The 21,945-nt window shown below is 36.5% G+C and overlaps 3 protein-coding genes and 1 long non-coding RNA gene across 4 annotated transcripts; 2 read left to right on the forward strand and 2 right to left on the reverse strand.

Annotated features, from left to right (window-relative positions):
• Window positions 1-1,104: 1,104 nt before the first annotated feature.
• On the forward strand, window positions 1,105-4,378 carry LOC106134529 (tyrosine-protein phosphatase non-receptor type 13). The gene has a single exon (XM_060948909.1). It carries the CDS (start codon window positions 1,105-1,107, stop codon window positions 4,309-4,311), a length of 3,207 nt encoding a protein of 1,068 aa, XP_060804892.1. The 3' UTR covers window positions 4,312-4,378.
• Window positions 4,379-7,770: 3,392 nt separating this feature from the next.
• LOC106134538 (heat shock protein 60A) lies at window positions 7,771-9,858 on the reverse strand. Its single transcript, XM_013334628.2, has one exon. It carries the CDS (start codon window positions 9,699-9,701, stop codon window positions 7,983-7,985), a length of 1,719 nt encoding a protein of 572 aa, XP_013190082.1. The 5' UTR covers window positions 9,702-9,858; the 3' UTR covers window positions 7,771-7,982.
• Window positions 9,859-10,061: 203 nt separating this feature from the next.
• LOC106134549 (uncharacterized) lies at window positions 10,062-20,950 on the forward strand. The gene is made up of 6 exons (XM_060948725.1): window positions 10,062-10,258; window positions 10,446-10,601; window positions 11,523-11,666; window positions 15,201-15,390; window positions 16,265-16,435; window positions 17,225-20,950. The coding sequence occupies exons 1-6, from the start codon at window positions 10,245-10,247 to the stop codon at window positions 17,591-17,593; spliced, it is 1,044 nt and encodes a 347-aa protein (XP_060804708.1). The 5' UTR covers window positions 10,062-10,244; the 3' UTR covers window positions 17,594-20,950.
• On the reverse strand, window positions 11,621-13,342 carry LOC106134560 (uncharacterized). The gene is made up of 3 exons (XR_009657217.1): window positions 12,763-13,342; window positions 12,410-12,605; window positions 11,621-11,757 (listed from the first exon to the last, which is right to left on the reverse strand). It is a non-coding gene; the product is annotated as an uncharacterized LOC106134560 (long non-coding RNA).
• Window positions 20,951-21,945: the final 995 nt, after the last annotated feature.

Genomic DNA, 21,945 nt, shown 5'->3' on the forward strand with positions numbered 1-21,945 from the left:
TAGAAAGAAACATTGCAGTATATTTCTAAAACAAGTGATGAATTTTATTTGAGTTAATCAGAGAAAAAGATAAATCTATAGTATGTAAAATGTGAACTGCTAATATCAAACAAGGTAAGTAATTTATTTATCAATGAATTATATTATTTCATTTTACAACGGAAGATAATTTATTAAACCATGCGTAATATCTTAAATCATAATAGCTAGCTCAAACGTTGAGACAATAGCTGTTTACTTTCTCTATTCATAGCGTGAGATCCCGATGACAAGAATGCGCATTTGAATAAACAGTGTCCGTTTGTATGCATAAATAAACTCATGTTTAAAGATTTTGTGGAATGTTATATTGCTACTACAGTTAATACGCAGTCGTCTTATATTCTTAGAACTAGTATAAGTATTAGTCTTGTCATAATAATTGATCATGTTAGTTGTTTAGTCAGTTCCTACAGATTACAGATACCTTTTAATTAATTGAGAATAAGAAACATAAGTTTATGTGTTTATATCATTCCTATTAAGTCCCACAGTTCTGTTTTAATTAAATGTTTGTAATATCTTTAAAGCATGAAAAAAACCTGACAATGACTCATTCATGATATAGAGGTTGGTAAAAGTACTTTGTAGTAGTTTGTAAGGTTTTCTAATTCATCAATTTGTAAGCAGATTTCTTCTTGGCGTGTTGACATTGCCTCTTACTAGTAATAGTCAAATTTTCCCACAATATTATTCTGGCATTTTATCAGCCTTATCAGTGAATGTCAGAAGGTTACAAAATACCTTTAAAAAGGTATTTTTCTTTTCTATAATTTAAATCATTTCATATCATTAAATCATTACATATTGTTAAAAAGGATCAAGCAAATTACTCACATTTTACCCATGGATATTGTAAAATGTGACTAAGGGAATGGAGGTGAGAATAAAGAGTGCTAAGAATCTTAGGTCTCTACAAAGTTATTTTAAAAACAATATATCTTTCAGAAAATATTAACTCAAGTGGTATGGTAATTAGAAAAGTAATTGGTTACAACTAGTTACAAATAGTAGTACTTAAATAAACAATTAAATATATGGTTTCAATTATTTTGTTCCAGAAATATGCATCACGCCTGTGATGAGGATTCCGGACGCAGCTCCTGTTCAGCTGCATCGCTTGCTCTCAGTCCCATCCTAGATTATCATGAGAAATCTGATGAAAACCAGGTCAAAAGACGCCACAAAGTGGCATGTACCAACACAGACTTGAAAGTTAGCACTAGACCTAGAAGCTGCATCTCTTTACTCAAATCTCCTGATGAGAGAGACCCGTTCCCGAGTTGCAGACTGCAGAACAAACGAAGAAATGTCTTGTTCAATGTTTTTGACACACCCCGAATGGGAGGATTGAGTAATGCTCATTCCACTCTGAACATAGCTTGCAGCACACAAATTGAAGAACCGATAAAGACTAATGCTGTGTCCATGGTGGCTATAACAGAAGAGAAGTTAAGATTAAAAACGGGCCAGTTAACATCAAATTTCAGGAGAGGTAAGCCGGTTCAGAGAGCGGCGTCTAGGCTGTACAAAGCTGAAGGTTTAAGAGGAAAAGAAGGCTGTATAGGCCCAGAGTTTATAGTTAGAGCTTCACAACCCGCAAAGCATATGGACCTTTCTCTATCAGCATCTGACAAGAGAGTCATAACAGTAGTTTTACTCAATGGGCAAAGAGTCGAGGTTCTTTGTGATCCAAATTCTATAACGGCTGGACAGTTGTTCGAAGCATTAGTCCACAATGAGAAGTATGAACATAACTTCATGTTAGGAATAGCTGTCTTGATCGGCGGTGACTTTGTCTTCTTACCAGATGATTATAAAATTAAAAAGGTTACTCCAGAAAACTGGCACAAAAGTCATTGTAAGAAAAATAAATCAGATCAAGAGGGTATAACATTTACTGTTTTCCTGAGAATTAAATTTTTCTTGCCCAAAAATATTGCTAATAATATTCAGACTGGTGAGTGGATAAACAGAGTGTACTTGCAATTGAGGAGGGCGACTGTCGAAGGGCAGATGACGTCAACAATTCAGAATCTCATTTTGTTGGCTGGCTACGCATTACATGTAGAATTTGGTGAGTTTTCATATAGAGAGCACGGCACAGCCGATTATTTCTTACTAGAACATTATTTACCAGAATCTGTGATCACAAACAACATGTCAGACATTAAGTTGCGTATGAAGAGAGCCCATGAATCAAGGCGTGGTTTGGATCGGAATAAAGCAATAATTAATTATATAACCCTAGCTCAAACTTTTAGAGATTATGGAGCCCATTTTTACTCGGCTATTTGGGCCACTAGAGATGGATTTTGCAGAGACGTGTGGCTGTCTATTGGTCCGCGTGGCATAACTCTATACTCCAGAAGCACTCATGTTTCTGATGAGTCAATGAATAACACGAACAGAATAGTACTTCAAAGTCTTCCATGGCATCATATCCACACATTCTGCTTCAATAAAAAGAGCTTATACATTATACCCAATGCCTATTCAGGACTATCGAAAATAGGAATCAAATATAAGTTAAAAATGTCAGACAATAAGAGCTATTTTACATTTTGGCTCGCGTCGCTCCATCACCGATTGTATTTAAAATTGTATGCAAAAGAGGACTTTATCACTTACTTATCGGGCGAAATGAGTTGCCCGTACAAAGGTGATAGTCCACAGCAAACAGATTGTAGTAACTACCAAGACAGTTACAATTTAGCTGTTAGAAACCCAGTGAGAGTTAGAAGACCAGTGAGAAGAAGATTCAAGATGGACATTTTTGGTGATAGAAAATTGCAAGATAAAGAAAACGAGAAACCGAATACAGAAGAATTGTTAAGAGAAATACTAGCGCCTCAGCCACATGAAGATAGTATTTTAAACTCGCCAAATCAAAATGCGCAAGGAAATTCTTCTAATGATGGCCTTTCATCTTCAGAAAGTTGTAGTCTTCCAAGAAGGCGTGGGGTCAAAATGGGGACAAGAGTTTTTAATGGAATGAAGTCTCCATCAGATAGTAAATATAGTAGATCTGCCGTGAGTAAAACATCTAGCTATTGTACGAGATCTGAATGCGACTTGGCCACCACGCAAAGCGACTCCGACGATTTGGGCTCGGAGCAAAGACAGTGCGATGTGAACAGCATGAAGTTGTTACCTGAGAGACATTACAACCAAGACATCTCTAGTGCCCCCACCGCTTATGTTTTAGAATCTCCTAAAGTTTACAACGACGCCTTCAATTATAATGGTGTTAATGAATCATGTTTGAGCTCATCTATTTTTGAAAAGTTAGATAATATGGGCTGTGTACAAGGAGAAAGAATTTTTGTTACTGCCGTGTTAGAGAGGGATCCTATGAACGCCTTAGGTTTACAAGTTGCGGAGGGATCGGATGGTAATGTGTACATTAAATCTATAACTGCTGGAAGCCCGGCTGATTTGTGTAAAAAACTATTGCCTGGAGATCAAATTATATCTGTTAATGGCAAGACTTTATTAAATGTTAAATATGAGAAAGCTTTACGTATGTTACAATCAGCACCGCAGACTGTAGAACTAATAGTTTTGCAGAACGCGACGAAAAGCAGCAGTTTTGACAGTCATTATGAAGGAGACACATTTGGCGAATCAGATTCTAAAATTAAAAAGATAAGTCAAAGTGTAGCGAGTGCCTTAGATGGAGATATAACAGATGACGAGCTTCTAAACGAAGAAGCTTTGAAGACAGTTTATGCTCTCATAAAATTGACAAAAGAGAAAGTTATAAAGAGAATGAAGGACACTAGTAGACAGAGCACACCAAATAGTAATTTACAAAAATGTTTATCAGAGAACAAAGTTTATGAGTCAGATACGGGGGAATCGTCAAAAGATACAACGCCTCAGAAGCGGCAATCTCAGAAGTTCAATACGTGGAGGGGACAGTTCCCTGATGCAAGACCGAAACGCCGTCCACTGAGTTTGAGCATACCGTCAGATATCGAAATTCCAGACAATTATTTGAATGGAGAATTGTTACTGCAAAAATCTTCTTTAAAATCCATTCAGTCATCTTTAAACAGCTTAGATAAGTCTGTGAAGAGCGGTTCCTGCAAGTCTGTCGCTTTGCCTAGGAATTTTGGCTTGGGTAGACGATGGCTAGGCCCAGTGAGGTACCCGGTAACTCCATGTAAGAATAATGTGGAGGATAGTGCAATCCCTGATGAGAACATAGTAAGAAGACGTTTTGTTTACGGTGCTGGAGATTCAGACGAAGACCAGATATTTATATAGCTTGTATGTTTATGACAGTGCCTTAAATATATAATGTATTGTTGTAAGGTTACAAATGACTATTTTTAGTAAATATTTTTAAAGTTGTATAACAGTATGGATTTTATTTCAAATCCTCTATTCCATCATGAAGTCGAACTGCTGAACGTGGCCTTTCAGTCTTTACGAGACTGTTGTCTACGTCTACCCCGCAAGGGATATAGACGTGACTATATGTATGTATGTAAATTCACCAAGCTCGAATTATTGAATGCAAAACGTTACACATAGTCATGAACGTCTATACCCCTTACGGGGTAAACAGAGCCAACAGTCGTGAAAAGACTGAAAGGCCACGTTCAGTCGTATAGATTGTGGCGACATCTCGCCACAAGTCACAACAACAAATCAAGCGACGCGACGTATCAGTCAAAAACAGCAAGAAGTCTAAATCGCGCAAGCAAAGATTTTACGGAATTAAGCATATATATTATATAACCTCCCGACACAGTGAAACCATCTCCAAACGACTCCAGCTAGCTGCTAACGCACTTGGGGAGTGGTTTAGGAAATGGAGGATCGAAGTGAACCCCGAAAAGAGTACGGCAGTATTCTTCTCCCAAGACCCCCGCGGTGCCACCAGGCCTTCAGCCTACAGCACCCGATCCCCCCTGACGCCGATATCTTTGTTTGGAAAGTCCATTCAGTGGGCCAGACAAGCCAAGTATCTGGGTGTCACCCTCGACAGTGGGATGACTTTCAGACCTCACATCCAGAAAGTCAGAAACCGAGCTGCCTTCTTCCTCGGCAGACTCACGCCCATGATAGGCAACGCAAAGATGTCGCTTAGAAATAAGTTGACTCTTTACTACGCTAGCGTCGTATTCGCACACGCAGCCCCCTCCCACATCGAAAAACTCCAACGTATCCAAAACAGGTTCGCGCGGAGAGCCACAGGTTCGCCCCTGGGTCTTCGAACACGCGACCTGCACAGGGACTTGGAGCTCCCCACAATAGCAGACTTTCTCAAAGGCGTGTCGGAGCGCTATTTTGAAAAAGCTGCCACCCACCCCAACCCTCTGGTGGTCCAGGCCGCAGACTACACACCAAGACCAGACGCCCCATTGCGCCGCCGACGCCCGAGGAATGTCCTCCACGATCCGGACGACCCCATCACGGTTGCCAAGATGGCAAGGTTATCGATACCGTCCCCATCGCGCCCACCGGAACAGGGCGCGAAGAAGTAGGAACAGTATCTCTTTTACCAGGTACCGCAATGTACCAGGGCGCTTCACGCCGACACGTTAGGCCCCTAAGGCAGGCTAGTCAAGATTAGAACCCATAAGGTTGAGCGTCGCATCCGCAAGACACAACAACAACTTTGGTGGCGGACGAGCCGAATTATCACTCCCGCTTCAGAACTGAGATTCAAATAGTGACAGGTTGCTATTTCATCGCCTAATAGAGGAATCCCAAGTTTATAAACCTACCTGTTAATCTCCTAGGAAAGATATGGCACCTATTATTAGGTGCCGGAAACCACACGGAACCCTGCAGTTGCAATAGATAGAAATGAATTTTCCCTTAGTCGCCTCTTATAACTTCTACGGTGGTCCTAGTCAAAAGTGCCGAGAGAGACCACGTGGCGTTACGTAATCGGGTCGGATACATTGACTCTGAATATAGTGAAATCATTAACATTGTGTCCTTTATGTATAGGTATAATTAAGTAGATATATATGCTGTCATTTTATCAGCACAGGACATTGAACTATGATACGCCGATACGGTGCCATGGTGGGGTAGTAAGATATTTTAATCTGCTAAAATACGCCTATTTTGTGACATAATTAGCAATATCACTCGTTATCATAGGAATTAGTGAAAGAACATAAAAGTAGGTACCTACTATATGTAGCGCTTATCACAAAAGATATGAGTTTACACAATTTTCAAATAATATCTGTCGGCCGATTTATAAATGTCTCGTTAACTGTACGACCCATATTCTCATGTTGTGTTGAGTGTACGGCGGCTTAAATTATTCGAATTATTGCGTGTAGATATCGTAGAAGACGACTAAAGCACTTCTTAGTGTAACTACTTTGATTGAACATATTTGCAAGGAACAGTAGGAACCGATCTTTTAATCCCAGTGACATACCTTACATATCGTACCACTAGTCCCAAGTAATAAGTAGGTTAAGTAAGGCTTGCCATTAGGGATAGGCATCACAACACTGGCATGCCATCGATCTGATCCTCTGTCCCATTTGCATCCTCACCACTTTAGGAGAAGCCCGGGTCCGTGCGCCTACAAACATACCATCACGCCTGTCTCCCATTGGGGTAGGCAGAGACTATGTATTTCCACTTGCTACGATGCTTACAGACCTCTCCCGCTTCCTCCACACTTATTACTCGTTCATGCATATTCGGCGATTCTCTCCTAACATCTGACGACCACGATATCTGGATTGGGTAAGTCAGGTTTTTACACGAGCGGCTCCCATCTGATCTCCGCAACCTTTGCAGGGGAACCTAACCCATAATTGATCATGATACATTTATTCAATCACGTTTTAGTTTTAATAAATTATTTTGCCTCACCATCTTGTAAGAAATTCTTAAGGGCAAGGGGACCTTATCAACCAAGGGTATTAATATAATATATACGGGACAAAATACACTGATTGAGTTAGCCTCGAAGTAAGTTCTAGACTTGTGTTACGAGAAATTAATTCAAGGATACTATATTTTATAATAAATATATACATACATACATATGGTCACGTCTATATCCCTTGCAGGGTAGACAGAGCCAACAGTCTTGAAAAGACTGAATGGCCACGTTCAGCTATTTGGCTTAATGATAGAACTGAGATTCAAATAGTGACAGGTTGCTAGCCCATCGCCTAAAAGAGGAATACTAAGTTTATAAACCTATCCCTTATAATAAATACTTATAAAGATAAACATCCAAGACCCAGGATTCGAACCCGGGACCTCCGATGTTGCAGACAAGCGTACTACCGCTGAGCCACAGTGGCCGTCAAATATTCAACGAAATTTTCTCACTGCGCCTATGTATGTATTAACATACTCTTCAGAGATCTTAGTTAGATGATCTTTACAGAGTAGTGGAGTGCAGAGTGGTCTGTGGATTGTGTAGGTAAGCAATGCTTACGCTCGCCTCCAGGGAGCACACAATCGTGACAAACAAACAGGAGTCTAATAAATATTATGTGGCCTTTTTCTTGGCTACTTATCAGAGGTAGTCTCTGCCTACCCCTCCGGGAAAGAGGCGTGATTTTATGTATGTATGTACTTATCAGACTTCATCTTTATACGTTTTTTTAGACACGTTGAGCAAAAGGCAGTATGCAGCATACTGCCTTTGACTTCAGAGTTATAGTAGGTACTCATGAGATAGATGGCTGCACGGACCATAGTTGGGGAAGATAGTAAAAAAAGCAAATATAATATAAAACATTATTTTATTATTAAAAATAACAGTGCTGCTCAAGCATTAAAACTAAATAAATCTACTACAGTTCAACACAATCAGACAGAATTAAGTAAACTATTCATTCACTCCACATTTAACGGACACTAACTTGCAATACCCCAACAACTGGTATACACTACCAAAAGTCATTTTGTCTTAAATGCATTAGGGATCAGTCGCGGGCTTACATCATACCGCCCATGCCTCCCATCCCGCCCATACCACCCATGCCAGCCATTGGGTTCGGCTCCTTCTCCTGAGGGATTTCACAGATCACGGCTTCAGCTGTCGTCAGTAAAGATGCAACGCCACTAGCATCAGTCAATGCTGTTCGGACAACCTTTGTGGGGTCAATAATACCTTTCTCGATCATGTTCACATACTCATTATTCAATGCATCATACCCAAACTCAGGTCCCAAGTCTTCCACCTTAGCAACAACCACTGAGCCGTCGATACCAGCATTCTTAGCAATAGTCATGCAAGGCATTCTGAGAGCTTTCTTTACGATCTCAACTCCTGTAGCCTGGTCAGAGTTTCCTGTCTTGAGCTGTTCAAGCATGGGAATGCATCTGAGGAGAGCAGAACCACCTCCAGGCACAATACCTTCTTCAACAGCAGCTCGGGTCGCATTCAAAGCATCATTGACACGGTCCTTCTTCTCGTTAACCTCCACCTCACTGGAACCACCGACATGCAGGACAGCCACTCCGGACGCCAACCTCGCCAGACGTTCTTGCAACTTCTCCTTCTCATATTCAGAAGTTGTCTCCTGGATCTGGTCACGGATTTGCTCAGCCCTCCTGTCAATATCAGCCTTCTTGCCTTTGCCCTTCAGGAAGAGAGTATCATCCTTTGTAATGACGACTTCCCCAATCTGTCCCAGGTCTGACAGCTGCACATCTTCAAGTTTGATCAGGTTGGCATCGTCACCAAAGACAACACCGCCAGTTGCAATAGCCATGTCGCTGAGGGTGGCTTTGCGGTTGTCTCCAAAACCTGGGGCCTTAACTGCAGCAACTTGTAAGCCAATCTTCAACCTATTTACTACCAGAGTAGATAATGCCTCACCATCGACATCTTCGGCTACAATGACTAGGGCCTTCCTTTGCTGGTTGGCCAGCTCAAGAGCAGGGATGATAGTCTGCACATTACTGACTTTCTTCTCAGAGAATAAGACTAGAGCATCTTGGAATTCGACTTTTGCACCTTTGGATGAGTTGATGAAATATGGTGAAATATAACCTCTGTCGAATTTCATACCTTCAATGATTTCGAGCTCGTCATTGAGGGTCTTGCCGTCCTTGACCGTGATAACGCCGTCACGACCCACCTTCTTCATGGCGTCTGCTATGAGCTGACCGATGGCAGTGTCTCCGTTGGCAGAGATTGTGGCGACCTGCGCGATCTCCTCTGGTGTTGTGACGGGCTTCGACATGTTCTTCAACTTATCTTTGACAGCGTCTACCGCCAGCATCACACCTCTTCGGATCTCAATCGGATTTGCACCCTTAGAGATTTTTTCGAAACCCTCTTTAGCAATTGCACGTGCAAGCACTGTAGCTGTAGTAGTGCCGTCCCCAGCTTCTTCATTTGTGTTATTCGCCACATTTTGCACTAGTTTTGCGCCGATATTCTGGAATTTATCTTTCAATTCGACTCCTTTGGCAACTGTCACACCGTCTTTTGTAATTTTCGGAGAACCCCACGACTGTTCTAAAATAACATTTCTGCCTTTGGGGCCCATTGTAACAGCAACTGCATCGGCCAGGACATCCACGCCCTGCAGCATAAGGGCTCTTACGTCCGGACCAAACCTCACATCTTTGGCATAAAATCTTGAAAGCTGATGAGACTTTTGGAGAGAAATAGTCTGGCGAACAACACGAGGCAGGCGAAGCATTTTGAAGATATGTGGAATGATGGATTTATGAGAAGATTTTAATTATTCCAACCTCTATTTCTCGAAGATTCTAGCCGGAGACTGCAAAACGTGATCTTCTCGTTGTAGGTTATCCGCAAAAACTGTTTCTGATTGGACGGTTCAAGGTACACTATCGATAACGCTGCGTTCCGTTTCTCCTTCCTTCCTCACGTCGTAAAAACAATATTACTCACTAAGTTCATGTAAAGAGACTATATTTTCTCTTTGGTTGGCTTTGACGAAGACGTTGACTGTCAAATATGTCATTTCACGTCAAGTTGACAAGTCAACAAGACTTTCTTGGATGTCATTTGATTGACTTAACTGTCACTGTCAAATTTCATTCATTTCTTGTTCAACTAGGGAGTGTGGAGCACGTTTTTTGATTTTAAATATATCAACACGGCATGTGTTGATTGAATCGACCACAGTTAATATATCGTCACTATATTGTGCAGTTATATCGCCTAACGCGATTGTATATTCGCCGTTACTAGTTAACCGAAAGAAATATTACATAATATGGGTTCATCTGTGTAAGTATTTAAGAGTTTATTATTGGCATCCTTCGCAGCCAAGACATAATTTGCCTAATTGAGACACAGCAACCTCTTCTTGATCTTCAATTAACTTTTTATTTCTAAATTAACCAGTTAAAATGTCTCTTAGTGAATCTTGTTATATACCTTGCCTAACATACTAAACTTTATTATTTTATTTTAGTGGTCAAAAGGGTCTGTTAGTGGGAATTGGGAATCCACTTCTGGATATATCAGCAAATGTTGGTGAAGACCTTCTGCAAAAGTATGGTCTTGAAGCTGATGGAGCCATCATGGCTGAAGAAAAACATATGCCTCTGTACCAAGAACTCATAGAAAAGTAAGTGAAATAAATAATTATATTGTTGTAATAAAATATGTTTTGAATAGATTTTTTTTAAATGGGGTCATGGTATTGTTTCATACATCAACATAAATTAATTTCAACTTTATCTACTCTCACTACTTAAGTGCAAATGTAGAAGATAAATTGTTCATCTTCTTTCTTACCTTTTCCCTCTTTTTATGTGGAGTCAGTACATTATTTTCATTTCTTTCAATTTGTTCAGTGACTTGCCTTTTCACTAGTCACTGGTTCACACTATTCATTCAATTAAAAGGCTTCTTATAGATATTTCAGATGCCTATGTGTTTATTTGCTCTTGTATGTAGGTTTTAAGTATAAACTTTCCACCTGAAACTGCTAAGATACAGATAATATCAACTTTTGAATCATAACTTTAAAAAAATATATTAAAACTTTTATCATCTGTAAAAATCTAATAAACAGTATTTGAGAACAATATTGCTTGTCTTTGCATCACTTCGTAAATAAAAAAAAATCCATTTTCAAATATTTAGATATTTAAAACTTTATTGCACAAAAACAAAGTACAAAAAGCCTTTTAGCATTTTCTACCAGTCAACCAGCTGACCAAACGAAAACTTTAAGTTGTTGGTGCAATAAAGTGCACATGCATACTGCAAAATATATACATAAATGGAAAGGAAAATGTTGTAGAAACACCCCTGTGATAATACTAGAAATGTGACAGGTCACACACTTGCAATGTCTGCTCAAGTGCAAGTCATCCTTATCTTGAACTTTGGAATAGACAATTTTTTTTTTATGTCTATAGTTTATTTTCTTATTTGCCATTAAATGTTTATGTTCTACACTTTTCACCTTGATAATAATCAATTCAAATTAGTCCATTCTGTAAATTTAAAACTTTCTTTTCTAAACTTTTTTTTTTTTCAGATATAAAGCAGAGTTCATAGCCGGCGGTAGCGTCCAGAACAGCCTTCGTGTGGCGCAATGGATCCTCAAGACTCCTAACATGTGCACGTACTTTGGGTGCGTGGGAAATGACGACTATGCTAAGATATTGAAGGAGCGGGTGGTGTAAGTGTGTTTTGAATTTTATCATATACTAGATATACACTAGAGTCCATACATTTAATCACGTTTTTTATCCCTTATGGTGTGGACAGATCTGAAAGATTGAAAGGTCACGTTAAGTGGTATGGCTTAATGATAGAATTGAGAGCAAATAGTGACAGGTTGCTAGCCTAGAGTAACAAATACGGCTCCATCTGCGTAAAAACGAAAAATCTAGTTAATATTTGTTTCTCTTAGAAAGGGAAATTCTCTCTTAGTGCACCCCTTGACAACATAGAACTTACATACCACTTTTACCCTACAAACCGCAAGGGATATATAGTCACGTCACGTATAAATGCGAAAGTAAGTTGGTTTATTGACTGTTCACGCCATATCTACTGAACCAATCTTCTTTAAAGATTGGCGAAACACCTGTAGTCTTTTGAAGGTGGCGCTAAATTATATGATTTTGTAGGTGGCGCTAATTTTGGCGCTTTTGTGAGTGAATCTTAGTTAGGCACTTTTATAGGTGGCGCTAATTTTGCGCTTTTGTAGGTAGCACTAATATTGCGCGGCCGAGCCTGTGGGTAAAGACTAGTTCTATAAATCAAATATAGGTTTTATATCCGCCATATTATTTTCCTTATTAACTTGTAATCTAATGCAAGGACAGTGTTGTGGTTAGATTTACAATATCATTAACTGATTCATGTCAGAAAGTGTAACTTTACTAAGTTTTACTCAACAATTTTTTTGCTCCTTACCTTACGAGTGAACCCGGGTAACTGTTAGTAATAACGATTAAGGTTATCTGAAGCTCTACTAACAGGATACTCTTAGATAGATTAGAGTAATGCTAATTTTTATAACTTTCTGTAAGCTGTGAACATAAACCGCACCCCGAGGTCCAGAGAGGTTCGATGTAACTAGGATTAACGCCGGGAAGAAGTAAAATGTATGCTGTAACAAGAAATGTTTCATTTATATTATGGTCACCATTACAGCACGTATAAGTTGAACATAGATTACATTACACTCCGGGATGCGCAATGGCAATTTTTCATATTAAAAAATCTTCTGCGCAACATCCATATAGTAGAATCTTGGTTCAACTTACGTGCCGGGCACTGTAGGTCTTTGACGTAAACTGTAACCAAGGCTTATGGTTTGTTTACGCTCGACTTCTTCTTCGATTGTTCTTCTTATTTTTAAAAGCTTTTATTCTGTCCAAAATGCAATGCTAAAACAGCCGATGTCTCTCATGAGTTCCAAAATATCTCCTCATAAAATTAACATATCCGTCGCCCCGTTTTGACGTGAAGGAAAAACAAACAAACAGAAAGAGATACTTATCTTATTTTTATAAGTATGTATTATCGTAATGTTTGTTCATTCTATTACACCGGACGATAAAAAATAATCGAATTTATTGTCATCAACTAAAGGATTTCATCACAGAATACAAAGCGAGGATTTCATTGTGTTTTAATCGATTTGGCTGATATTATTCATAAAAGTCTTTATAACTATTATTTTAATTTCAAAATATATACCGGACTTTTTACACGGATTGAGTTAGCCTCTAAGTAAATTCGAAATTTGTGTTCCGAGATACTAACTCAACGATACCGTATTTTATATAATAATATTTTTATATAATAAATACTTATATATGTAGATAAACATCCAAGACCCAGGCCAATAATAGAAAGATCGATTCGAACCCGGGACCTCCGGTGTCACAGACAAGCGCACTACCGCTGCGTCACAGAGGCCGTCAATTAATTCCCAATAACAATCTGAAGTATTGAATATGTATGTATTTTGCTATACTAAAAGTGCAATAAATAATAAAAAAATATTTTATAGTACAACTTTCAAAAAGATGATAATTCAAACATCAATCAATATTTATCGTTTAGTTTTAAAGTACAGCAAAAAAAATTTCTGATAAAAAATGTTTATGAAAGATGTTAAAAATGTTTCTAAACATTTACCGCTAGATATAGAATATTTGAGAAAGTTTACTTCGTACTTTTGTTCTCGCGTAGAGTGTAAAAGTCAATGGAGACTTTCGTAGACTTAGGATTTTTTTAGAATGTATGTATCCTTTTTTAGTCTGTGGTTCCACGTATTCCTGACTGAGTCAATAATGATGTAAATGACTGACGATAAGGCGAGAGTAAGCAGTCGCCTGATAACATTTGCCTCCTGTTATCGGTCACAGAATATTTTATCATATTTTTAAGACTTTATTTACATACTGCATAAAATATGAGGTGCGCGAAAATTTGTTAATTTACCTATACTTGTATGAAAATTGCTTATGATTCAAGAATAGAATAGATTTATTTTCAAATTTGGATATCACTTCCCTTAAATCTAATTATACTACATACTACCGCTGCCAAAGCGCTTGTGTAGAAGAAGCAGCGGAACGAACTACACTGCAGCATTTTCACCGGACGTCAATTTACAAATATAGTTCCCTTAAATCTAAATCGTGGAAGAATGCACATTGTCTACATTAAAAAACATACATAATTATGCGGATGACATGTACAGCTCAAACCGCGTGATTTAGAAATTTGAAAGGTTACATAATATGTGGTCGTGGGTGCCCTAACAGAGATTTATCGCTTTAACGGGGGCAGAGCCGCGGGCGAATGCTAGTGAAATATACTCTTGCGCATATTATTATAGTAGTCATTCAAATGCATTTTACGTTTATAGAGTGAATAATAGCTGAACTAATTATGCTCCCTCGACGGCGGAATAAAGTTGTATACTTGCCATAATTATTATACGGTGTATATTTTATGATTTGTTACGATAAGATTCTATTCATGATTTCGACCGTGCAATGTTTGGTCATAAGGAAAATTTATTATACATATATTTATTTGTGGACTTTGGACCTAGACTTACTTAACAAAAAATTGCTGCCAAATTAAAACTAGTAGCTTATTTTTTGCATGGAGTTGGGGTCCCGTGAGATTAAAAGGTGTTAGACGAGAGAATGCGCAGACGCATAAACTTAAGGTCCATGAACTTAAGATACAATTTGGAAGACCCACCGCATTGAGTTTTTATCTAGTTTCAACCTTTTCAGTAAATTTTCTCTATTTTAGTTGTTTTTTAGTTTTACTTAGTTGTTCCATTTAAACCGACTTCGATGAAGGTGGAGGTTCACAATTCGACCGTATATTTTTTAATTTTCTCTATTTTTGTGTCACAGTCAAAGTAAGTCCCGAAATTTTGCGTCTGTTCTTAAAAAATAAGTTGAAATACGTGTATTTTATTTTTATAATAGAATAGAATAGATTTATTTTCAAAATTGGATACAAGGTATCACTTATTGACGTCACATAACTTAAATCTAATTATAACTACTACCGCTTCCAAAGCGCATGTGTAGAAGAAGCGGCGGAACAAACTACATTACAGCATTTTCATCGGACGTCAATTTACAAATATAGATCTCTTAAATCTAAATCGTGGACGAATGCACATTGAATGTAGAACTGATGATAATAGTATGGACGAATATTACAGTAAAAGCGGTGTGACAGTCCACTACCAAGTCACAAACGAGGTGCCCACGGGCACGTGCGCGGTGTTAGTGACCGGCACACACAGATCCCTGTGCGCCAACCTGGCGGCCGCACAGAAATTCACAGTGGACTACCTGGACAAAGAAGAGTGCAAGAAGAGTATAGAGGGCGCTAAATTCTTTTACGCTTCTGTAAGTATTTAGTGGTTTTGTTTTTTTTAAGTATAACGCGTAGGTATGTATGCGATGGAAACTTTGTTCTAGAATATATTTTTATCAATGTTTTTTTTTGTTTTTTAGTATGTATTCTAGGGCTCCACTTCTTTTAGAATGATAATGATGAATATATATTAATTGTTGGATCAAATTTTCACAGAATTACATAAAAATATGTTATTACATTTACATTACGATTTTCTCAATATAGGTTAAATACTATAAACGATCAAATAAATCAGTATTTTCCAATTTTTTTTTTATATAAGTAAACAACCACGACAAAATTTATCCATTACAGGGTAAACTGAGCCAACAGTCTTAAAAATACTTAAATGCCCCATTCAGCTATACATAGGTATAGCTCAATGATGGAATTGAGATTCAATTGGTAACAGGTTCCTAGTCCATCACCTAAAAAGAAGTCCCAAGTTTATTATCCTTTCCCTAGGGACTGGCACATGCTGATTTTTCTTCACTTACAGACCATCATGAAAGCATAAAGCATGGAGGAATATTTTTTTATTCATTGAAATAATTTCTAAAATGAAAATATAAGTGCCGTGTGGTTCCCGGCACCAATACAAAAAAGAAGAGGACCACTCCATCTCTTTCCCATGGATGTCGTAAAAGGCGACTAAGGGATAGGCTTACAAACTTGGGATTCTTTTTTAGGCGATGGGCTAGTAACCTGTCACTAGTTGAATCTCAATTCTATCGTTAAGCCAAATAGCTGGACGTGGCCATTCAGTGTTTTCAAGACTGTTGGCTCTGTCTACCCCGCAAGGTATATAGACGTGACCATATGTATATGTATGTATGTATGTAAAATGTAATTTTCCAATTTCAGGGTTTCTTCGTAGCGGTAAGTCCCGAGTCGATCATGCGGCTGGCGACGCACGCGCATGCGCGCGGCCACTTATTCAGTATGAACCTGAGCGCGCCCTTCGTGTCGCAGTTCTTCAAGGAGCCCCTGGAGAAACTGCTGCCATACGTCGACGTCATGTTCGGCAATGAAGCTGTGAGTTTAATGAATAATTTTATTTTCAAATTTGATGAAATCCATCATTTCTTATTCTTCTTAATAATTTAAACCTTCGCATTGCATTATTACCTATGTTATGTTAAAACTAATGTACTTATGTAAGGAAAAATTAAAAAAAAAAGTATGTTCGTGTAAGTTACAGTTTGCCAAATTTAATAATGTTGTTTTTCTTGTTGAGTACGTCTTAGACTATTGAAGAGTGGGGCAGACCAGTAATGTACAGCTAAATCCGCCTGACCTGCAAATGGCTTTCTTTAAAGAGAGTTAAAAAGTAAATGTATTTATCTATCTTTAAATTTTGACCAAAAAGAGGGGTAACTATAATATTGAATTGTCTGCTCAGGCTGCAATAATCAGTTATTTGTGTATCAGTCTGTGATTTCAATCAAGACGATAAAGGAGGTAAACGTAACCTGTGTTTAATGCGAGTTGAAGTATTTTGCCTTGTGAACATGTTTAGTCAATTTAAGTCTTTTATACCCTGTGGTCATGAAATTGCCGGCACCAATTGTAAAAAGAATAAGACCACTCACTTTCCCATGGATGTCGTAAAAGGCGACGAAAGGGATAGGCTTATAAAGTTGGGATACTTCTGTTAAGCGACGGGCTAGCAACCTGTCACAATTTGAATCTCAATTCTATTATTAGCCAAACAGCTGAACTTGGCGTGTCAGTCTTTTCAAGACAGTTGTGACTCGTATCTACCCTGTGGCCAAAGACGAGAAAAAGCATGCCGTTTTATAAACAACCTTTAATCTATTACAGGAAGCGGAGGCGTTCGCGAAAGCCTTCAATTTAAAATCAACAGACCTCCAACAGATAGCGTTAGAGATTGCCAACATGCCGAAACTAAACGCGAACAGGCAAAGGGTTGTTGTCGTAACGCAAGGTTGCGAGCCGTGCATACTCGTTGAAAACGGCAAGATTTCACTCATTCCGGTGAAGAAATTGACGCCCGAGCAAATTGTTGACACAAACGGCGCGGGCGACGCGTTCACGGGCGGGTTCCTCAGCCAAATGATGCTCGGGCGGTCCTACACCACGTGCGTCAGATGCGGCATTTACGCGGCCGCACATATTATACAGCACTCTGGGTGTGTTATGAGCGGCGAAAGTGATTTTTCTGACAGTTAAGTCGTGTTTTTTTTTCTTTTTTTTTTTTATTAGTTCGTTTTGTAGGTTGTTGAAGTTCAGCGGGTAGCATTTTATGTGAAATGTTTACAGTGAACATTCGATTTAAAAAATTGGTGATAAACGTTTACTACTTTGATTTTAAAAAAGAATGAATAAGTTTTTTTTTTTATACCGACACGGACGGACGACAGTTTACGAAACTTTTGCTGTTGTGTTTATGGGTTATAATAAACAACAGAAATGATTTTTGCTCTCGAGTGTACATTAATTGAAGATGTACCTACTCATACAGTACAATGCTATGGTACAATCTAATATGTTTTTAGCATATTATACCGATAACAAATATTGTCATCGTACGCGATTGAAATATTATCATTATTATACCTACACTTGATCTGATACCCGCTGATTAAAAAAATAATGTAGTAATAATGAACTTGGTTCAAGAATACCGCAGAATTTCCTTGTACCTATATTTAGGTAATGACAATTAAAAAGTATATATTTTTTATAATCTGTATCTATATCAATTTAATTACATCATAATTTTTTATTTAATTTTTAAACAGGTTACTGGACTTCACTTTAAAAAAATTATTGAAGAATATAAATCATATTGATAAATAAATAATATTATATATTTTTATTTTTTAATATACATTTAATTTTATTTAAATCTTTTATACGTTATACCTTATTAGGTTATTCTGCTGTATTCATGAACGAATATTTTTCAGTAAGATTTCTATTAATTTCAGTACGATTTCTATCAAATTTGTATGATTAAATGTGTTAAAAATCGTACTTAAAAATTTTACGCAAATGATGCAAATATTACATTTCGCAGTTGGGGAATGTATATTATGTAGTTTTTTTTATTGTAATTATGCGTAAAAATAGCAATTTTTATAAATAAGCAGATCATTTAGAAACGTTTGTAGATGGAATCGCCACTCAGCAACTCACTACCCAGCAACTTTCAATAGTGTATATTTAAGATATAAATGTAATATACATGTATATTGAAATAAATATAATGATGTACATGTAAGGTTGTATAAAGTGGCCTAGAATTTTTCAGTAGTGTAAAATGTAGTATTTTTATATTTTGTACATAATTTTGCAATTATTTTTATAAATAAAACATTCACACATACCTAAGATTCGTTTAATTTACAGAAATGTCATAAATTTTCATTGGCTTTAGGGACCAATTTTCAGATATTGCAAAATTGTAAACTCTTGAAGAATCATGAATTGAAATAAATCTCTCATGTTTAATCTTACAATAAAATCATTTAGTTATATTTTTTTTTTATTTTGTGTAAAAGTTACTCGATGTCATGTAAGTATATTGTATTATATATTTAAATGTAGACTGAGTTCTTCCATTAGACATGTAAAATGTAGCAATAATGTATAAACTAACGCACAATTTCTCTAGAAAGACATAAATTATTCCAACTATTAATAACTTAATTTGTTGCATACCCTCAATTTTTATTGTGTAATTAACTGCTGGTAGTTAGTAGTTTATTATAATCAGTGTGTAACCATGACCATTTAGCTGAATTTTTATCTAATTAGTTACTATCTATGTTTTATGACATGTTCCATATGACAAAGACGGCCAAACAAAAAAAAATTGCATAATATTATTTGTTTCACAGGCGGATATGTCCGTGTGCCGAAAAACATTCTCAAATGGATTCAAGTTCAAGTAAAAAACGTACGTAACGTACCTTTTTGAAGGGCCTTATGTCAATTGGACTAATAAAATAATTATAATAGGTACAAACAATATAACGGTGATTTAAAATAAGAATACCAGGTATGAATTAGGTACAAAGTATATGATGGTGATTTATAAGTTTAATGATTGGAACAAAAAAGCAGTGGCGTAAATATAATTTGTTATGTAACACTCCTCTTATTTCACAAACTGATTTAAATTTGATGTTAGTTTAAAAACACTAAACGTAAGATTAATTTAAACCTTTTTTATATCATTCGTTCTAACCGTTTTCTCTAAAAAAATACTGGCTAAATTGAAAACATCCTTTTTATTTAAGTTGATGAACAAAAATTTAAACACTTCTACGTAACATGATAACAAATTTGTTTGGAATCACATAATTGTCATTTATATTAGAATTAAATCATACAAAATATTCTCAAAAACAAAATAAATGTAATTAAATGGTTATTCTACATTATAATCTTTTTTATCAGGAAATAACATCCTTATGTTGACGTAGTACAGATATTGCAATTATAGGCTATGTACAGTGTGCGGCAGCCTGATCTCACCATCCTTATATCGTGTTGATTAATAAGGATAGTCACATTTATTTGCTTCATACTGTACACAAAGAAAAAGTCTACATAACATTTTCTTAAGAAATAAAGATTATGTTTAAGATGAACATTTTGGTCCCTTATTTGTTAGTATAATAACCATTTAATGAATATAAAAGTAATACCAATCATAAATTGTACATTAATATACTTATATAATATAATTTTTTATAAAATCTAATCATGGACCTGAAAAAGCAATATCAGGTCGGTGTCATTAAGTGAATTAAAAAGGAATGTCCATGTGAAAGTATATAAAAGAAATGGAAAATAGACACAAAATTCTACTATGGCAAGTTATACAACCGAGTATGAAAAAAAATAACTTTTGTACCTTTGAAACAAATTAAGTGTCATATTGTAACATGGTCAATTTATGTTTAAAACAAAAAAGATGTTCATTTTGTATTTTTGAACTGAATCAGGAAATCAGTGCATCTATAAATTTAATATTTTGTTTTGTTTGCACTTGGAACCTGATTCACTAATTTGGTCAAAAACAAATTTTTACAAACACAATTGTAATGAACTGATGTTGCACTTTCATACTACAATGTTTCATTAGAAGGTTAGACAATTTTTGAGCAATGATTACATATAAGAAAATAGTCTCACTTTTTTACAGACCTTTCTGACTTTATGTGCTGACACAGCATAACAATAACAAAAATAACTAATATAAAAATAAAAATAATGCCAATGGCGTCCAGCACCTGTTAATTCATGTCATTTTATATTTGTAAATATGATGCTGTATCTCACAATATGTACATCCCAATCTGGCGCATTCTCAGACTCATTGCCTAACAATGGCATACTACGATATATCTCAATAATGATGAAATCTTTGGTGCTCTCCAAATACTTAGTGAAACTCCGAGTGAATTTAATTTCTCCCCTCACATTTTTATCAATACAACTATGTTTACAAACTACACAAGCTCCAGGAACGATCTTAGTATGAGCTTTAGGAATTCTTTTTCTACTTAGCACTCTGTAAGCAAAATAGTAAATGTAAGGTGTTATGATTGTACTTATGTTTGTAATTGTTGTGAAATAAAGTTTTTTTCTAAACAAAGTTGGATTTTTATTGTGGGAATGCAAAAGAGCGCATACTCCTATACTTAGGTACTAATAATACGAACGTATGTAGAAAGAACTATGCAGGTACCTAAAAAGGTATTTCCAAGCAAAACTAATAAAACATCATTGTATTAAACTTCAATAATCAGTTGTTTCATTCTATTATTGGATCTATTATTTGACATTAACTAGATAAAAGCTTACCGCATTTTTTTTAATTACCCTGTACAAATAAATAAACTGCCTTCGATGTTTTACTTAAAAAATAACCATTAATACACTATTTTTTATGATGTTGAAATCACGCAAGTATTGTAAAACTTTAAAAAATCAAAATAAATCTTAATAAGTATCGAAAATTTTTTGTATTGTGCTGATAGCGCGAAAATCTAAATTTTTTTAAAATTCTTCTCAGCGAGCATTTTATAAAGTTATGGCATACTACCATAAACTCTATGCGTTACCTTCGTGCCGAAGTTAAGATTTGTGAAAATGGTTTTGGACATACATACTGTCTCCCATCTTTGCGCATTTCATACCCTCTACCATAGTGCTTCGGGGCTTAGGGTCCATTATGTTGACCGTTGACTTCGGCCTCGAGATCTCTTTTTTTTTAGTTTAGCGACAGGGGGTTTTTTATGAACTAAATGGGGCGCCCTTTCCATCAAAAATGTTATTATGATCCTTGAATTAACCCTTCTTTACATGAACTTAGTTTATTGCTACTCAGAGGAGCTACTTGAATTGGTTAGCCGCCTGTGTTAGCCATAATCGTGGCATGTGGTACCAAAGGGAGATATCTTAGAATGTTTTTAAATTTGTGGGAGGGATTGAGTTAAAATAACCAAAAAGAATGTAATCACTAAGTTTTAATTAAATATAAATAAAGACCAGTACCTTTATTAAAG

Source organism: Amyelois transitella, chromosome 17, assembly GCF_032362555.1.
Source record: "Amyelois transitella isolate CPQ chromosome 17, ilAmyTran1.1, whole genome shotgun sequence".
NCBI lineage: Eukaryota > Metazoa > Arthropoda > Insecta > Lepidoptera > Pyralidae > Amyelois > Amyelois transitella.